General features: G+C 36.2%; 1 protein-coding gene across 3 annotated transcripts in view; it reads left to right on the top strand.

Moving 5' to 3' along the window:
- Positions 1–20,191, top strand: part of LOC127440522 (aryl hydrocarbon receptor nuclear translocator-like protein 1) — a 38,041-nt gene that overhangs the window by 10,999 nt on the left and 6,851 nt on the right. For 2 of the 3 annotated variants that reach the window (XM_051697159.1, XM_051697169.1), the window contains exons 3-13: positions 4,663–4,727; positions 6,822–6,969; positions 9,878–9,898; positions 10,295–10,363; positions 14,457–14,498; positions 16,227–16,265; positions 16,390–16,547; positions 16,692–16,771; positions 16,857–16,949; positions 17,035–17,152; positions 19,925–20,074. In XM_051697159.1, coding sequence (XP_051553119.1) covers positions 6,830–6,969; positions 9,878–9,898; positions 10,295–10,363; positions 14,457–14,498; positions 16,227–16,265; positions 16,390–16,547; positions 16,692–16,771; positions 16,857–16,949; positions 17,035–17,152; positions 19,925–20,074 — 910 coding nt within the window. In that variant the 5' untranslated portion in view covers positions 4,663–4,727; positions 6,822–6,829. Of the gene's footprint in view, positions 1–4,662; positions 4,728–6,821; positions 6,970–9,877; positions 9,899–10,294; positions 10,364–13,314; positions 13,400–14,456; positions 14,499–16,226; positions 16,266–16,389; positions 16,548–16,691; positions 16,772–16,856; positions 16,950–17,034; positions 17,153–19,924; positions 20,075–20,191 lie in introns of those variants that run through there. The other variant, XM_051697178.1, reaches the window with a different exon arrangement.

The raw sequence follows: 20,191 nt of genomic DNA, 5'->3' as shown, positions 1-20,191 counted from the left end.
TCTGCGTTTCTCCATCAATATATGTAGGATAAATGACCAGTGATCAGATTAGAAATTTAATGAAAAATTCATTAAATATGTAATACAACAGGCTCATTGTATGTGCTCCTAATGTATACGGAAGGAATTTAGCTCAAGAAGGGAATTATGATTATTTCAGGGATATTGAAAGAATTAATGTTTACATCTGATCACCCTGCTGCCAGCGCAGAGTTGATGTGACGTATCTGTTCACTCTTTTGAGTAATTCTATTCTCATGGCCATTGAAAATAATATCACAAATATGTTGAAATTTTGTTTTAGCATGGAGCGTAGATCTTAAGATTCAAGAGTTATTTAACCAAAATATACCACAGTCAACTTCTCTCTGAATACAAACAAAACTTTATTGACTAATTTACAACATAAACTAACATACAGATAAAACATGAATACAGGTTAATTCATTAGTTTTGACAGAGAATTAATGGAAATGGTCTGTAACCGGAAAAATAAATATGTATGAGTCTATGGACTTTGCTTAAGAACCATCAATACTTCATTTAATATGTCTTGACTTGAGATCGGGTTACTCAAATTATATTATACACGCTTTTTACATGATCAGTGCCTCTGTCTGTTAATTTCACTTTTCACAATGCAAATTACAGACTTGAACAGAGACCGGTGACTAAGCTATTATCGTAAAGAGAACAGCCAGTGCTTGTCCCTGCATGTAATTGAATGTATGGACATGGGGGGTGGCGACGTGGGGAGATCAGGGTGTTACATAGCAGGTTTAATTGGGTGTCACGGCACCCTGGGTCTGTCAGGTCACCTGGATCAAGTGTAAGTTGGTGAAAAATAGGTCAAAGATAATGATTAGGTCAAAGAGAATAAGAGTGTTAGACAGGTCACAGCCCAGAGAAAACGCCAGTGACATGACAAAAGATGGTCCTATCTTTCAGGATGTCATGTTCTTTGGAAAATAATTTTTGTTTGGTGAATGGTTCTCTTGAGATCTATTTAGCTGAGAGAGAGAGAGAGAGCTTGGGGGGCTTTCACGTAATTGAGTTAAAGGGGTCATATAATGAAGAATGAGATTTTTCCTGTTCTTTTGAGATAAAAGAGCTCGATGTATTATGAAAACAGTTTCAGAACTGAAGTTTCCACATCCCCCAGAGTGAAAAAATACTGCAACTGTATTCAGGGATAGCTTGGAAATATCATGGAATGTTAAAGGTGGAATTTCCAGACCTGGAAAAATTGCTGAAATTTAGTAACATTTAAAAAAAATTATGGAAATGTCTATAGTAAATATAGATTTCTCTAGTTATGCTCTGTTCTAAAATATATCATTTGCTAGAATATTGCTCTTTGTACAGTAAAGCCACATGTTGAGGGTCTTTGGTCTCATTGGTTGTACTAATAATGTAATTATGATAAAATAATCATATACTGTATATATAGTATAATGTGATATTACTTTTTTCAAATTAAAATATAAATATATATATACAGATAGATAGATAGATAGATAGATAGATATATAGATGCAAACATAATAAATGATAAAAAATGCGTGACCCATTTAATCTACAAATATGTTGCTTTAAATGTGTTTCTCTCTTTACGTACCTGGGTTGATGCAATTAGGACATTCAGGCCAATCTGTGGAGCTTAATGGGCCCTATTTTAAGAGTGCTGTCCCTTAAGCACAGCGCTATGCAATACGGCTTAGGCACAAAGTCAGAGGCCATGGCCGTGAAGTTTTGACATTTTCATGCAAGCATGCGCTAAGTCTAGGCGCAAGTGCACGCAAATTGCTAATGGGCTGGGTCTTGTGCAATTTAATTCTGTGGATTTTCTCAGGTTTTTGCACCATCTACATCCTAATATACTGTATATATAATATATACAGAGGTGGGTAGAGTAGTCAAAAGCTTTACTCAAGTAAAAGTACAATTATTTAAAAAAATAAAAAATAATATTTCCTCAAAGTAGAAGTAAAAGTAATAATGTTCTGTTGGTCCATACAATGCAAGTGAATGGTGACCAGAACTTTGAAACTCCAAAAAGCACATAGAGGCAGCATAAAAGTAATTCAGACTCCAGTAGCAATATGATAGGTGTGGGTAAGAAACAGATAAATGTATATAACTTTATAATATATAAAGTCTTTTTTTACTATTCTCCTCCAGCCCAGTAGATGGCAATATGCACAAAGAATTGAATTACCAAAAACAAGAAGAATGTAAAAGTGAAAGTGGAGATTTATTAGAAAAAAAGGATTTAAATATTGATGTTTCTCACCCACACTTATCAGATCCCTTCTGCAGACATAGTTAACCAGTGTCATTTGAATTCCTTTAATGATGCCTTTATGTGCTTTCTGAGCTTCAAAGTTTTGGTACCCATTCACTTGCATTCTAGTATAAACTAACAGAGCTGAGATATTCTTCTAAAAATCTTGGTGTTCAGCAGAAGAAGAAAAAAACATATCTGGGATGGCATGAGGGTGAGTAAATGTTGCGAGAATTTTCAATTTTGGAAAAATTATTCCTGACGTTAGACAGAATGCTAGCCTTAATCATCAATTACTTTCACTGCATGTTTTTTCCCCTACATATTTTTAAAGGGAATGGTGGCTGAGACTGTCAGTCCCTAACGTTCTGTCTAACATCTTTTGGGTTCCACAGAATACAGAAAGTTTCACGGGGTTGTAGAACATGAGGGTCGGGAAATGATGATATCATATTAATTAAAGGCTGCACTATCGCTTTAAGGACGCTTCTCAGATTTGGACGAATCTGTCAGTTAGAAGAGAAGTTTGGAAACCATTTTCTAGTAATTATTACTGTGAAAAACATGAGCAATGTCACACAGTCCCAAGTTATATATGTTTAATTATACACTGAAGCAAGATCATTCTTTATTCATGCCTTCTGTTGTTATTTCACAGCTTTTTACGTCCTGCGTGAATTTAGTTCAGTGACGGTCCAGCATTGTCCGTGTTGAAAAAATTTAGATAATTAGTTCTGTACACTAAGGGTAAATTGCACTTTATGTCCGTGTTTGGAAGCTTGTCCATAAGACAAAGCTGGCCACATCTGTCAAACGCTGTACACGCGCCAGTTCTGTCTTTTCCAGCGAAGGTGGGTTTGTGCCCATAGGCGACGTTGTTGCCGGTGATGTCTGGTAAGGACCTGCCTTACAACAGGCCTACAAGCCCTCAGTCCAGCCTCTCTCAGCCTATTTGGACAGTCTGAGCACTGATGGAGGGATTGTGTGTTCCTGGTGTAACTCGGGCAGTTGTTGTTGCCATCCTGTACCTGTCCCGCAGGTGTTATATTCGGATGTACCGATCCTGTGCAGGTGTTATTACACGTGGTCTGCCACTGCGAGGGCGATCAGCTGTCCTTCCTGTCTCCCTGTAGCGCTGTCTTAGGCATCTCACAGTATGGACATTGCAGTTTATTGCCCTGGCCACATCTGCAGTCCTCATGCCTCCATGCAGGATGCCTAAGGCACATTCACACAGATGAGCAGGGACCCTGGGCATCTTTCTTTTGGTGTTTTTCAGAGTCAGTAGAAAGGTCTCTTTAGTGTCCTAAGTTTTTATAATTGTTACCTTAATTGCCTACGTCTGTAAGCAGTTAGTGTCTGAACGACCGTTCCACAGATGCATGTTCATTAATTGTTTATGGTTCATTGAACAAGCATGGAAAACATTGTTTAAACCCTTTACAATAAAGATCTGTAAAGTTATTTGTATTTTAACACAAGTATCTTTAAAATACAGTGTCCTGAAAAAGGGACGTTTCTTTTTTTGCTGAGTTTATATCCTCTAGGTACACTCATGACAAAAGCTCAAAAAGTTTTAAGTGTTCGATATTTATATCATCTGTTGATGGAATCCCCAATACAGGTAATGATTTTATGATTTTAAACTTCGCGCTGAGATTAGACATACCACTGAAACGTTTTAGCGCAAGGACCTATTTCTCAGGAAAATAGCAAATGGTGCTCAGTGCCACTTTATTAAAATACAATACACCCACAGTTTGCATGCATACTATATCATCTGTTGGTGGAATCCCCAAACTGCAAATGCAGGTACTTATTTTATGATTTTAGACTTTGTGCCGAGATTAGACGTACTTCTGAAACGTCTTAGCTCAAGGACCTATTACTAAGGAAAATAGCATATAGCGCTCAGTGCCACTTTATTAAAATACAATACACCCACAGTTTGCTTGCATACACCCACAAATAGCCAAAACACTCCCACCCATGCCCAATTACGCTGGCACGAAAATTGCGCTTAGATTTAGTGCACTCCCGAAAATTGAATAAGGAGTAACTCACAGTCTAGCATGTTCATGAAAATGGAGCCCAATACCTTTTATGAATATTCCATGCAAAACTCATTTTCTCCTATTCACAGTTCTGTTCTTTTTGAATTTTATATTGTGCCGTTATTCAAATGCCATTTGAGATTAGTCGCTTTGATGTCCTGATCGTATCTGTCTGGTTGTTATTTTTCTGTCTTAAAGGTAAACTGTGTAACATGCAACAGGGCCATCTACCTAATTAGATCACCTAAACCTCTCTATGGTGTCTGGGTTATGAAACGCTAATTATCATATCTGCTGCTTCATCAGAGCTGTGTTGTCTTGCAGACGAGCATCGTGACAGACAGCCTCCATAGATGGTGAAGGAAGAGCAGCCCTCGTCAACCTCTGTGGTGAGTTTAAAGAATAGTAAATTTACTGTATAATTCTACTTTCTTTTTCACTTATACATATCTCACACACACACACACACACACACAAACACACACACTACCGGTCAAAAGTTTTGAAACACTTATTCTTTATTATACATTTTGTTCTTCACATTTTAGAATAATAGTAAAGTCATCAAAACTATGGAATAACATAAATAGAACTATAGGAATTATGTTGTGACTAAACAAAATCCAAAATAAATCAAAACTGTGTTATATTTTAGCGTCTTCAAAGTATTCACCCTTTGCCTAGAATTTGCAGACATGTACTCTTGATATTTTCTCAACCAACTTCTTGAGGTATCACCCTGGGATGATTTTTAAACAGTATTGAAGGAGTTCCCATCTATGTTGGGCACTTATTGGCTGCTTTTCTTTATTATTTGGTCCAAGTCATCAATTTCAAAAACTTTTTTTTTATTTTTTATTAAATTTTAGTTTTATAATGAAAAAAATTAATATGGTGGCACAATGATATTTTTGTCTACAAAACTAATTTCAAACATTTAAGCATACACCTTCAGATCAAAAGATATTTAAGATCATGAGAAACATATATATATATATAACATATCAAATACAGATTAAGCATAAAATTATATGTGGCCCTAAATGTGGTTCTCAACTGGTTTTGCAGGTTAAACAAATGCCGGCACAACACAATACCAAATTTATTATACAAAATGTATTATATTTATTTATATTTCTTACAAATGAGACATTGAAATGTACTACTATTATTAATGATGATAATTTATTATTATTATTATTATTATTATTATTCATATATTAATATTCTTAAATCAGCCAATAATTCACAGGACAAAACCCATGGTTGTCAACACAAACCCATGTTCATCCTCGTTGCAAGTGAACCCATATGTAATGTAGTCTTGGCTGTATTGTCTTTTACCTTTTGTAGTTTTGTTCATGGTTTTCGAATATTAGGGAATGTAATCCAACCTTCTCCATGTTGGCATCTGTCTAATTTAGCTAGTTTCTTCCAAGTGACATAAATTTGGGCCCAAATACAGTGCAGTTTTGATTAGATGCATGGCCTTTGACATCATTTTCTCCTCCATTTTAAAAGTTTTGAAAATGTATTTTGCTATCCCACCTATGCACAATTATATAATTAGTTTTCTTTTAATTATTATTATTATTATTTAGTCATTAAATAGTCTTTTTATTATTAGCATGGGTTTTCAGACCTGCAACCTATTGTTTGGGGACCCACCAGTTGAGAATCACTGCTTTGAATGTTCTATAATAGATTACAGGAAGCTAAAGGATTAGATATGTAAGGGATAATGTACAGTCAGCTGGTTGTTATTGCAAAATAAACTGCAACAGGGTGATCAGGACCACGACGTGAAGCGGTCTTGTATCACCCTAACTGACTGTACACTAATTATGACTGATCCCACTTATTACACAGCTACTAACCAAATAAATAAATATATGGACATAAAATATTGATTTGTATTGAATTATGTAATTATGTGACAAGAAAGAAATCGCTGAACAACTGAAATCCACCTCACAAGTTTGTGAAGTGTTTGGTGATTATTTCATGAAAATGACCGTCTGACTGCCCTTTATCCAGCCTATTACAAGACTACTTGCCAAAATAAACAAATAAATGGACATGAAACATTGATTTGAGTTGAAATATGTATTCATGTGAGGAGAAATAAATCACCGAACAGCTGAAATCCACCTCTGGTTTGTGTCGGAGTTCTGTTGGTGTTTATTTTGTAATTAATGAACATCTGACTTCCCATTATGTATCTTTTTCCAAGACTACTTGCCAAATAAATAAATAAATGCACATGAAACACTGATTTGAGTTGAAATGATTTTATTAGCTTACTTGTAGAGATCGCACAGTGATCCGAGAAGCAGGACAGATGGCTCGCAATACCCGGATGAGCGGTCTGATACGTGGATGTGCTGTTGTTTCAGAGAAATATCACACTGCTAGATGGCACAATTGACCAATCAGAATCGAGTATTCCAGTGTGCCATGTAATAAATGTTTTTATTTTGCAGATGATCTGATGGCAGATCAAAGAATGGACATCTCCTCCACGATGAATGACCTTATGTTGCCCAGTTCTAGTGACCTGATTAGGAGTTCCATGGCGACACCGGGCATGGAGTATACCCGCAAGAGAAAGGGCAGCATCACAGACTATGAGTAATAATAATAATATAATAATACCTTTTATTTATAATGCACTTTTCTTACACTCAAAGCACTACAAGATTGAATAAACACATAACATACAACAGCAACCACCATACCAGCAAATTTAAAAAGACTAAACACAAAATTACTAACATACAATATTAATAAATATTAAAAGACTACCTTAAATAAATGTGTTAAGTAACTTAAGTCTTAAGTAACTTCTAAAAACAATCCAAGGTTGGGACATTTCTTATAGTAAAAGGAAGAACATTCCATAGCTTAGGCCTCTGAAAGAGAAAGCTCTTTCCCCCATAGATTTAAGTTTGCAGGAGGGCTGCTGAAGTGCAAATGAATTGGCAGAACGAAGAGAACGGGAGGGAGTTTAGGGCGCAACAAGACTGCAAAGATACTCTGGTCCATGAACTGCTTTATACGTTAAAATGAGAGTTTTAAAATCAATACGAGCATGGATGGGAAGCTAGTGCGACTGCGAGAGCACAGGGGTAATGTGTAGACATGGTGAGGTATGTGTAAGGACACGAGCAGCAGAGTTCTGAATATAATGAAGTCTATTTATGGTTTGTGCTGGTAGGCCAGAAATGAGGGCATTGTGGTAATCCAGCCTAGAGGTGATAAAGGCATGGATAAGCCTTTCTGCATTAGCCAGAGAGAGGAAGGGCCTAAGTCGGGCAATATTTCTAAGGTGGTAAAAGGCTGTTTTGGAAATATTTTTAATGTTTGCATCAAATGTCAACTGAGCGTCAAAGATGACACCCAGGTTCCGCACTTGAGAGGAGAGACGCACAAGGCTGTTGTCAACCATCAATTTGAGATTTAGGTCAACTTTACGTGTAGCAGCCAATGTACCAGTGAGCATGAGCTCAGTTTTGGAACAGTTCAGCTTCAGAAAATTATGCTGCATCCAGGTGCTAATTTCATGCAGACACTCCGTCAGCACAGTTAAAGTGCAGTTAATATCAGGGCCAGTGCTGATGTAGATTTGTGTATCATCAGCATAGCAGTGATAACCAAGGCCATACTTCCCAATAATCTCCCCGAGGGGAAGCATATAAATGCTGAATAGAGTGGGGCCCAACACTGACCCCTGTGGAACACCCTGATGCACTGGTACAGTCTCAGACTTATTATTACCCAAGATGACAAACTGAAAGTGAGCTGTAAGATAAGATCTGAACCAGTCCAGCACTGTCCCAGAGAGACCAAGCCAGCTGTGCAGCCTATCCAGTAAGATTGTGTGGGATATAGTGTCAAATACAGCACTGAGGTCTAACAAGACCAAAATACTGCATGCACCTGTGTCAGCTGCAATAAGGAGGTTATTCATGACCCTCACCAATGCTGTCTCAGTGCTATGCCCAGCTCTAAAACCCGATTGAAATTGTTCAAATAAATGATTTTGAGATAAGTATGTAATTGTGCTGCAACAGCATGCTCCAGAACCTTTGCCAAAAAAAGGGAGATTGGATATGGGCCTATAATTTGACAAATCAGAGACTTCACATCCAGGCTTTTTTGGGACTGGTGTGATTGCTGCTATTTTGAGTGTAGGGGGAACCGATCCAGAATTTAATGAGGAGTTCACAGTTGAGGTGATATGAGGACTAATAGATAGAAGACAGCCCTTGAGAACAGATGATGGAAGGGGATCAAGAATACAGTTAGTTGAGTTCATGGACATAATGGTTCTGACAGTGAAATCAATATCGACCTTGCAAAACTCAAAAAAGCATGAATCACAGGATTTGTTGGTAGAATCTGAGGCAACTCAGACAGAGGGACAGAAGCAATTGAGTTGTTTATATTCTCAATATTACCAATGAATTAATTGAGAAACATATTACATTGGTCAACAGATGAACAAGTAGGAACATTGGCTGGATTAAGTAGTCTATTAACTATCTTAAATATTACATTTGGATTATCTGCCCCATCACTAATGATTTTAGAGTAGTAATCCTTACGTGCAGCATTGAGAGAGTTATGATAATCAGTTTGGTGTTGAACAAACATATGCCTATGAACTGTTAGTCCAGACTTTTTATATTGCCGCTCTAGTTGCCTACCTCTGGCCTTCAGTAAACGTAACTCAGTTGTATACCAGGGACATGGTTTCCTAAAGGTGCCAACACGCTCTCTCAAAGGTGCAAACTCCTCCAACATAGTAGACAAAACAGAATTATAGTCCTTGACTGAGTAAAAAATTGGAAGCACAGAAACAGAATTAGAGAAGAGGTCATAGTCCATGTGCTTGATGTTTCTAAATGTGATAACACGTTCAATCAAAGACTTTGAAGTTGAAGTGTTGAGTTCGAAAGTAATGAGCTTATGGTCACTTATACTCATTTCAGTGCTGTCCAGCAACTGAATAGCAACACCAGTGGAGAAAACCAAATCTAATGTGTGTCCTAACCTATGAGTAGGAAAGTTGACATGTTGGGTAAAATTAAAACCATCAATAATTTCCAAAAAATTGACAGCATAAACACAATTCGGATTGTCAACATGAATGTTAATATCTCCAATTAATACCATAGCTGAACAAATAGGACTTAGATGTGTCAACAGTTAGTTCAGAGAAGAAGAGTGGGTTAGGTTTAGGAGGACGGTAAATTAGCAGTACAAGAACAGGCAAAACTGCTCCATTGACTCTCCAATTCCACTCAAGACCATTCATTCACATTTTGTGTGCCCATAACGTCTCTGACAGAGCAGGAAAAGGGCAAATATTCGACTGTTGAGAAGTTATTGTACTGATCCATCACAAGTGTTTTTGTTGATGCATTTCAAATATTGAATACCATTTATAGCTCCATTGTCATGATTGGGAAAATGTTTTACAATAATTCATCTGAGATGATCTGACATTAAATAAGTCAATGTTTTGTTTTTGCAGAATCGATGGATTATCTTTTGAGTAAGTATCAAAATGGCCTAAATTACTTTTCACTGTAATAGTCTTGTTTATGGTCATTTCATTCCCTTGCAAAAAAGTACCAGGGTGTTATCGTAAAATTACACCACAAAAGACCAGTTCTGATGAAAATGCCATGGTATATTCTATGAAGTATACTACAGTACCATTTAAATATCATGCTAGATGAATATTATAATCATTCAGGAACATGGTATGTGTCAAAGTACTATGGACTTAACTCCTGATACCATTATTGAAGCATGGCAATGCCACAGTACCTTTTTGTAACTGTTGTCTCCTTGAAGACATATTATTCATCTAATTAAAATAAAGTGTAAATATATCGAACCACCCTTTTGTTTTTGTTTTTTAACAAATGCAATTTTATTCTTTTAGATCTGAGGCTTCATGGATGAGATTCCTCATCCCAAGCTCACAGCACATACAGTCCCCTGAGAGTGAACGGTCAGTGAGTATGAATGCTAAAATACCAAACGGACAATTTATCGTCTGTTCTTGCTTTAAGACAAATGTACTGCAGCAATTTTTATATCTGTATTCTTTCACGGAGTCAGAGCACAAAAGGAGCTCAAAGACAAAATGTTTTAAGGGCAAAATAGTGACCATGATAACTCCATAAACTTTTCCACTATTAACTTATACTTGGTTTATACAGCAGTTTTGGCTTCAAGCCTGCAACCTGACAGCCCATATGTCTAACCAATAGGCTATCAGACTTGATTAAGAGCTTATTTAACTGTTAGCATGTCAAGATCATGGATGGTAGTAGTAATTGTACATTATTTTGTACATTTATGTATTGAATTATTTTGAGGGACACGTCATCACATTATTCTAATGGAAAACAGTTGCTTAATCGAAAGGAATACATTCATAGATAGTATTTGGTTAATTGTTCTGAGCACAGTTTCAAACCCTTATGTAAAACAGAGTGTAAAGTTACTCTCATTGTGGTCAGTTATGAAATCCACCATTATGAAACAAAAGAGCTTGAGATTATGTTGCGTGCAATGGGACGAGTTATATCATGTCAAGTCATAGGATACTTGTTACTGTTACAATATTGTGGGATCACAATCTGAATGGGGGAACAATTATGCAGGAGCCCTGAACTGTATCTTAACTAACCCCTTTAATCAGAATCTGGGTGCCGTAAGGATTGTTGGGCCCACTATCTTATCTCAACCCGTGCAACGTTTTTTAATTTTTTATTAAAAGTTATCATTATTAATAAACGGGAACATAATCATGATTGCACATTCAATAAGAAACACTAAAAAACTAATTTGAGTTTGAAAAGTTAATTAAAATAACAATGCATTTAATAGAAATGACCATAAAATAAATGACTGTCATTTTAGTGAGTTGGGACTGTGTTTGTAATGGAAATATTGGATTTTTTAAAAATGTTTTAAATGTTGATTCAAATCTAAAGACTCAGCGTCTAGTTTTTAAGACATCATTTTTACATGAAGTGGTCTTTTGATCTGCCACTCCAGGTATTCCTCAATTAATCTGAACTTACTTTTGTAAATTTAGGTAAAAAAAGAAAAAGAAATAATTGTAAGTGAATTTCATGACAACCCTAGAATGCATATGTGGGTCCTATATAACCCATATGTATTTCCTTTATTATTTAATGCATTTAACACTGGTGTTATTTTTGTAATACAGTGATTGGTTGTAGAGTAATATAGAAATATAGTGTCATTTGGCAATATAGAGGTTGTCAAGTTTATTATTATTATTATTATTCTTATTATTATTGTAAAGAACATTTCATCCTAGTCCATTGAACTTATATGTATGTGTTTGTGTGAGTAGAGTTTAATTTTTTACCACTAAACATGTAAATTGCCCATATTTCTGTTATACTGGCTTTTTACTTCATTTTAAATGTATCTGAAAATCTTCAGAATTGAATAAAATATACTGTATATAAACTATTTAAAAATGTAAATTACTTATAAAATTATCATTAGAGTTAATTTACCTTGAAAAAATAAGTAGTTTTATGAAGAACAAGCCTCTAGATTTCACCTGGGTCTTTTTTTACCCATATACTGTATGTATTAAATAGGGGTGAAGTTACATATGAGATCTAGGGTTAAGTAATCTCTTCTAATATCTGAAGACAAAAAACGACAACGTTTCCCCTCTACAAGAGCATTAGAATAGAACAGATTTTATACAGCTGAAAAACTGATAGCTTGGCGCATATCTCAAAGATGTCCAGGCTTTAAAACCCTTTAAAGCCCTTTTATTTGTAAGAATTACCACAGGTTTGACCATGGATGGCTCATCATTATTGAATAAGTCAATGCATATATGGTTTCTATAAAATAAACTATAACATTTTGTTTTTGGGGGGGAACAGTAGCCTAAACATTTAAAATCTATAATTAAAACTGCCCTTGTTATAATAAAATTAAGTTGACTTCTCTTTCCCCTTTTTATAGTTTTAACATGACTCAATAACATTTCTGTCAAATCATACAGTTAGTGTTACTACAGAAATGGCACGCATTATGTTTTCTCGTCTTCTCGTCAGCACTGATTAAAATGTCGGGTCTGTCTAACCTAATGAGATGTTTGACATTCTCCATAGTGCTTCAAAGTGAAATTCAGGTTTGTGGTCTGTACCGCGCTGTTTAGCGCTCCGTACGATACAGTCAAGCCTGGTTTATGAGGCATCAAGTGCAAGGATGCACGCGAGTCGCGCTGCGCACTCTACAGATGAGAACTGTATTTAGCGCTTAAAGCTTTTCAGATAAACCACTGAACGTCTTAATGGGGATTCCTTACACTAGATCCTCTTTAATTATCAAGACTAAGAGCAGTCTTCATTTTTGCTTACCAGTGCGAAGTGCCCATTTATAACAAAATCATGCAGGAAAAGATTCGAGACTTCTGCCGAGCCCCCATCTGTCCAAGGCCCTCAGAACCATCCTACCTAGGGATGTGCCCGAAGCCGAATACCTTATTCGGAAAGGCACGAATAATGACTTCAAAACGGATAATGGATTCATCCGAATAGTATAAATAATATTTGTATGACTAATAATCTAAAAAGCACAAGGATAAAGCGACATTTTAAATAAACATATTCAAAATTACAACTAAGTTATGAATCTGTGCAGCCAATATTTCTAAAGTGTAAACCTTATGAATGAAAATGTGCACGTTGTTATTTCAGATCGGATGGATGCAGGCTCGGCTACGTTTGCGGTCTCTGTTAATTGTGTTCGTCTGGAGCTTGTCAAGTGTAACATTAACTAAGATACGACATCATATACACTTTTCATGTCTTGAAATGTTTATGTTAATGTATCACACGATTCACATGTGATTCTCATGTATTAATTTATAGCCTAAACCTGAGCGCAATGTTAAATTCCTGACCTGAAGTGATTTAACGTCGGAGCTCGTCTTTCCATCTCTTAAATTTGACCACAATTATATCCACATCAGCAATTTAAGGTAATTAACTTGTTAAGACTTTATTCCGAAAAAAAGTTTAATGTTCCATAAAGGTTTAAATGCTCCATAGAATATTCATTGATTAGGAGTATTACTCCTTATGTATAACAAAAGAAACTGGAACATGCTCCATTTATTTCTTTTCTTCTTCTTTAAACTCTGCTAAATTTGAAAATGTTTAGTGTTCTTGAACTCTTGTAAGGTGCTATATAAATGTAACTTTATTATTATTTAAGTAAATAATGGTGTGCTATCGTAAAAATTCCTGATAGACTTATGGGATTTTCACCTGTTTGAAGTCTATATTGATTTTATTTTAATTTATTTTAATGTTTGAATTTGTATTTATTATTCACTGCAAAATGTGTGCTTGACATTTCACATTTTGCTTGACACCTCCTGCCTCCAGAATAATGTTGTTATACATGCACAGACGAACGAAATTTTGTTTCATGCAGATATTAATATCTGAAATACCAGGAGAAACCAAAGTTAACAACATATTCCACAGTTAATGTAGCCTACAAATTCAGCTTCATCTGGTAAGAAAAAAAAAAGAATAAAATAATATTTTTAAAATAATAATTGTATAATATTTATTATTATTATTAAGCTATTATTATGAAAAGGCATATACAAGGCATATTTTATTAATAGAAACAATAAATGTAAGAGTAACACTTAAAAATGGGCGTTTCATTTAGTTTTGATGCACTTCCGGTCTAAGCCCCGCCCACACCCGGTTCTATCCAAATACAGAGACAGAATCAGATTATTTTGTCAAATGAACAGATACAGATACAAATACATATAATGGCTTCGCTGCACACTCCTAGTCCTAATCTTTCCCCCATTACGGCGCCCCTGATCAGAATAAACTAATATGAATAAAAGTAATTCGGTTTAAACAAGGATTTAAGATAGTTTTTTGTTTGAGAGAGATTTTTTCCTTTTACTTACTTTAAAAAAGTATTCCAAGTGCTTAAGTTGGCTGTATTTAATTGACTCTATGACTGAAGGTTAATGTAATTGTTTATGTTCACTGTTCATTTTCAAGAGACAGTATGGACACAGATAAGGACAGGAATGAACTTGGAAGGTAAATGCAAATGATTAAACTTTATATATATATATATATATTATAATAATAATAACAAAAATAATAGTGTAATCTGAAATATTTATTTTTCATTTTATGTCAGTCATTTTTTCCAAAATCTTAAAACTATTTATTTCCAGGTTTAAATTACATTTTGAATCCCAGTTTTAAATATGGCCAATGCTGACTTTTGAACCCCTTTGTGTGCATATATATAAATAAAATAATAAATGTATAATACAATTGTTATTTGATGTAATCTAATAATAATAATATTGTTTTCATAAAAACGTGTAGTAATGGTTATACATAATTGTTATATAATATACAGTTGTGCTCAAAAGTTTGCATACCCTGGCAGAAATTGTGAAATTTTGCCATTGATATTGAAAATATGACTGATCATGTCTTTTATTTAAGGACAGTGATCATATGAAGCCATTTATTATCACATAGTTGTTTGGCTCCTTTTTAAATCATAATGATAACAGAAATCACCCAAATGACCTGATCAAAAGTTTACATACCCTTGAATGTTTGGCCTTGTTACAGACACACAAGGTGACACACACAAGATTAAATGGCAATTAAAGGTTAATTTCCCACACCTGTGGCTTTTTAAATTGCAATTAGTGTCTGTGCACAATATTTGTTGACCCCTCTCCAAACATAGCGCTTATGGTTGTGACCATAAAGCTCTATTTTGGTCTCGTCACTCCAAATTACAGTGTGCCAGAAGCTGTGAGGCGTGTCAAGGTGTTGTCGGGCATATTGTAACAGGGCTTTTTTGTGGCATTGGCTTCTTTCTGGCAACTCGACCATGTAGCTCATTTTTGTTCAAATATCGTCGTATTGTGCTCCTTGAAACAACCACACCATCTTTTTCCAGAGTAGCCTGTATTTCTCCTGAGGTTACCTGTGGGTTTTTCTTTGTATCCTGAACAATTCTTCTGGCAGTTGTGGCTGAAATCTTTCTTGGTCTACCTGACCTTGGCTTGGTATCAAGAAATCCCCGAATTTTCCACTTCTTAATAAGTGATTGAACAGTACTGACTGGCATTTTCAAGGCTTTAGATATCTTTTTATATCCTTTTCCATCTTTATAAAGTTCCATTACCTTGTTACGCAGGTCTTTTGATAGTTCTTTTCTGCTCCCCATGGCTCAGTATTTAACCTGCTCAGTGCATCCATGTGAGAGCTAACAAACTTATTGACTATTTATACACAGACACTAATTGCAATTTAAAAAGCCACAGGTGTGGGAAATTAACCTTTAATTGCCATTTAAACCTGTGTGTCACCTTGTGTGTCAGTAACAAGGCCAAACATTCAAGGGTATGTAAACTTTTGATCAGGGTCATTTAGGTGATGTTATCATTATGATTTAAAAAGGAGCCAAACAACTATGTGATAATAAATGGCTTCATATGATCACTATCCTTAAATAAAAGACAGTTTTTTTTTTTTCTTTTTTTGCATGATCAGTCATATTTTCATAATCAATGCCAAAATTTCACAGTTTCTGCCAGGGTATGCAAACTTTTGACCACAACTGTATATATATATATTATTATTTATCATATATATTAATTTATTAAAATTAAATATACATATAATTCATATAATTTATTAATAACTCTATGAGATTACAGGTCTTACCATATTTATGTTTGTAGTTAGCTTGCAGATTTATTTATCAGTTGTCTAACATATCCTTTTTCTCAACAGGGACTGTGTTGATCAGCAGGGTCGGATTAAGAATGCAAGGTGTTGTAATCCAGAGGATTTTCATACCTGCACATTTTTGTTCTGTGGAAAAAAACCTGTAGATTTCACTCCGTTACTTTCAATTGTAACATTTTTCATATTCTGTACTGTTGATTCTCCACAGGGAGGCTCACAGCCAGATAGAGAAGAGACGCAGAGACAAGATGAACAGCTTCATCGATGAGCTGGCTTCATTAGTGCCTACCTGCAACGCCATGTCCTGCAAACTGGACAAACTCACTGTGCTGCGCATGGCGGTTCAGCATATGAAAACACTACGAGGTGAGATTCACACCTGTCACATTCTCATGCATTACATGAATGAGATGAGTTAAGCGCTAGTCTGGATGTGTGCTGTCTGAATAGGGCTTTAGTCAGTCCAGATATGCCATTACTGACATGTTCAATATAATTTTTATTATTAAGGTGCTGCAAACCCTTATACTGAAGCTAACTACAAACCAGCCTTCTTATCAGATGATGAGCTAAAGCACTTAATATTAAGGGTAGGTGACATTAAGAAATGTTAGTCTGTTGGTGTTATGGTAATAAACCCTGGCTGGTAAATGACTAAATGTCTCTGGGTTTCAGGCTGCTGATGGTTTTCTTTTCATTGTCGGCTGTGATCGGGGGAAGATCCTTTTCGTGTCAGAGTCTGTCTACAAATTTCTGAATTACAGCCAGGTAATTCAGCCTTCTTGCTTCATAACTTAACAGAACATATTGAGACGTCATAAGACTTACTTAGCCGTCTTTTTCTGTCTTTCAGAATGATCTGATTGGCCAGAGTTTGTTTGATTATTTGCACCCCAAAGACATTGCAAAAGTCAAGGAGCAGCTCTCCTCATCTGACACCGCTCCAAGAGAGAAACTCATCGATGCTAAAAGTAATTTACCTGGACTCTTGTATTACAATGTTTGAGTTACACATTGAAGTCAAAAGCCCCTACAATTGACACATTGACTTTGTCACAAACTATAATGAGCTGTCTACTGTACAGTATGAATAACAGACAAGCTGTGTAAACTCGCATTTGCTTGACGAATGATGTGTAATTAAAGCCGGCGCCACACTAGCAGACTCCAAACAACTCGATTTTGGCCGAGGGTGTCACACATACAGACTGTTTTGCTGAGATCTTGCTCTCTTCAGTCAGAGGTATGACACATTTGCCGATACAAAATGGTGCAGAGGTGACAAACATTCCAACTCACCGCAACTCTCTCTGATTCCCCGTCAAGTGAAGCTCACTGAAATAACAACAGAAGTACCACGGCGCATTAACAATTGTAAAAGAGTGATTTAGGGCATTTTCAGACCTGTAGCTTGCTTGATTTGTTCCAAAACGGGGGCTAAAATAGTTACAATGTTGCATTTTCTTCTTGGTTCGGTTCGCTTTCACACGGTTATATTTTAAAACGGACCCAAACTGTGTTAATAAAAGTCACATGTGAGCAAACCCTCATTGGTCAGAATGTTTGTGCGCTGTTCTGGTATTTAGCTCATATATCGATGTAATGGTTAAAATGATATACCTGTAAAAATGTGTTACGATTATGCAAAACTTCACCGCATGTTGCAGAATATACGTTCCAGTCAGAGGTCGCACTGGAAATAAACATTATTCGACACACGGATGGATATGAGCTGTAAAATTTCCGTTGTGGTTATTAGTTGCTTTTGCATTATTTCTGCATTTAAAAGTACCTGTTGTCACGGTCAAGGATCTCTCTCTTTCTCTCTCGTGCACACACACTTGCTCACACACAAACACACAGAAAGAGTGAAGCCATGTTTTTATATGTCAAAAAGTTGCTGACGCCGCCCTACCTGTGTCTGTTTTCCCGCTATCCAAAAGGGAGAAGCGATCGTGAAGATCGACCTATATCTAATATAGCCGTCTAAAGGCTATTTCCACGTTTTGATGATGAATTACAGTACTGAGCTGACCTACAGATTTCTGCCTTGTCCTTGTGGTCTGGGACTGATTGTTTTGGTGCAGATCCGAGTGTGATTGCTGTGTTCATATACTCTATGCCTATACGAACTCAACCAGGTTCCGAAACAAATGCTGCAAACGAGCAAGGTGTGAAAACACCCGTAGGAAGTGATTCATGGAGTAACTTTACCTTGTGAAAGAGCGCAATTATATATTTGTCATTGCGTACATCCATATGCGGCTTTCAGTGAGTAAAGAAATTACGTTATAAAAACACAGACTGTTGTGGCTCTACTTTCTGATGTCATTTAGTGTAGGAAAAACACTTGGTGACAGAATCACTATGGATTACAATCAGCATTTGTGAGGATATGCGGCTTGAGTGTGATGAAAATGGTCAGATCAGCTTGAAGTCTCGTCAGTTCCTCAGTAAAAGAAGAAGCTTATTGGCCACTTGACGAGAACACAAGAGCCCGCCCCGGCGACAGAATGATTTTTTCAAGCAAGCCTGATGTGCTTTTTCAGTTTTTGAAGCCATTAAAGCAATAGTTCACCCAAAAATGAAAATGTACTCACCCTCATCCCATCCCAGATGTGTATGGCTTTCTTTCTACTGCAGAACACAAATTATGATTTTTAGAAAAATATTTCAGCTCTGTAAGTCCATGCAATGCAAGTGAATGGTGACCAGAACTCAGAAGGTCCACAAATTACATGAAGGAGCCATAAAAGTTATCCATAAGAATCCGGTGGTTAAATCAATATCTTCTGAAGTGATTATGATGAGAAACAGGGTGAGAAACAGATCAAAATGTAAGTCCTTTTTTAACTGTGAATATACACTTTCACTTCCACAATCTGGTGTTGAAGTGACTTTCACTTTCACATTCAGCCACCTACTGGATGGGGCTGGTCAAAGGTGGAGATTGATAGTAAAAAAGGACTTAAATATTGATCTGTTTCTCACACAGACCTATCATATTGCTTCAGAAGATATGGATTTAAAAAATGGAGTCTTATGGATTACTTTTATGGCTCTTTTTGTCATTTTTGGACCTTCTGAGTTCTGGTCACCATTCACTTGCATTGTGAGGACCATTGAAATATTCTCCTAAAAATCTTGTGTTCTGCTGAAGAAAGAAAATCATACACATCTGGGATGGCATGTGGGTGAGTAAATGAGAGAATTTAAATTTTTAGGTGAACTATCCCTTTAAATCAGCAGGGAGTCCCGACAGTCAAGTGACTAACGACCTCCAGCTTAGAGACGCTAATGCACGATTCATCTCCCTCTGCCTGACTGCCGATTATGTTAATGAACTTCACACCTGAAAATCATTGGAAAAATCGGCAAGTGTGGTGCCGGCTTAAGTGAACAACAGCTGTCACCCTTATTTAGCAACTTTCCCTTTAAAAGCAAATAATGTTTTCAAATTCATGTTTCAAGTTATGCCTGTAATAGAGTAAAATGTGAAAGTCTCTTTAGGTATGTTAACCTTATTTCACTCATTAATTGACAACTGGGCTGAACAGTTCTATTGATTGGAACAGACTTTCACCTAGGGAGCATTCCTATGAGACCTAAAAAATGTTGCTGTGGTGGGCATATCACTAGGTTTTGGACCAGAAGTTTTTTGCTTTGCTCTCTTCTAAATAATTATTGACAGCTGTGCTTTAGACAGTAAGACAGTAAGTTTACTGCTGCTGTTGTTTTCTCAGCCGGGCTGGCAGTTAGGACTGACATCACCCCTGGTCCCTCCAGACTCTGCTTCGGGGCCAGACGCTCCTTTTTCTGCCGAATGAAATGCAACAGGCCCCTTGTCAAAATGGAGGACAAAGACTTTCCCTCTACTTGCTCCAAAAAGAAAGGTAACCCTTTCAAATAATTTCTGTGACAGTACCATGGTTGAGTAATGATAATACATTGAAATATACCATGGTATTGAATGGCATAGTCATAGTATTTAAATGTCCAAAAAACATGGT

The sequence above is a fragment of the Myxocyprinus asiaticus genome, chromosome 1 (genome assembly GCF_019703515.2).
Source record: "Myxocyprinus asiaticus isolate MX2 ecotype Aquarium Trade chromosome 1, UBuf_Myxa_2, whole genome shotgun sequence".
NCBI classification, from domain to species: domain Eukaryota; kingdom Metazoa; phylum Chordata; class Actinopteri; order Cypriniformes; family Catostomidae; genus Myxocyprinus; species Myxocyprinus asiaticus.
Note: the sequence above shows the minus strand (reverse complement) of the source record. Positions and strands in the feature narration are given on the sequence as shown.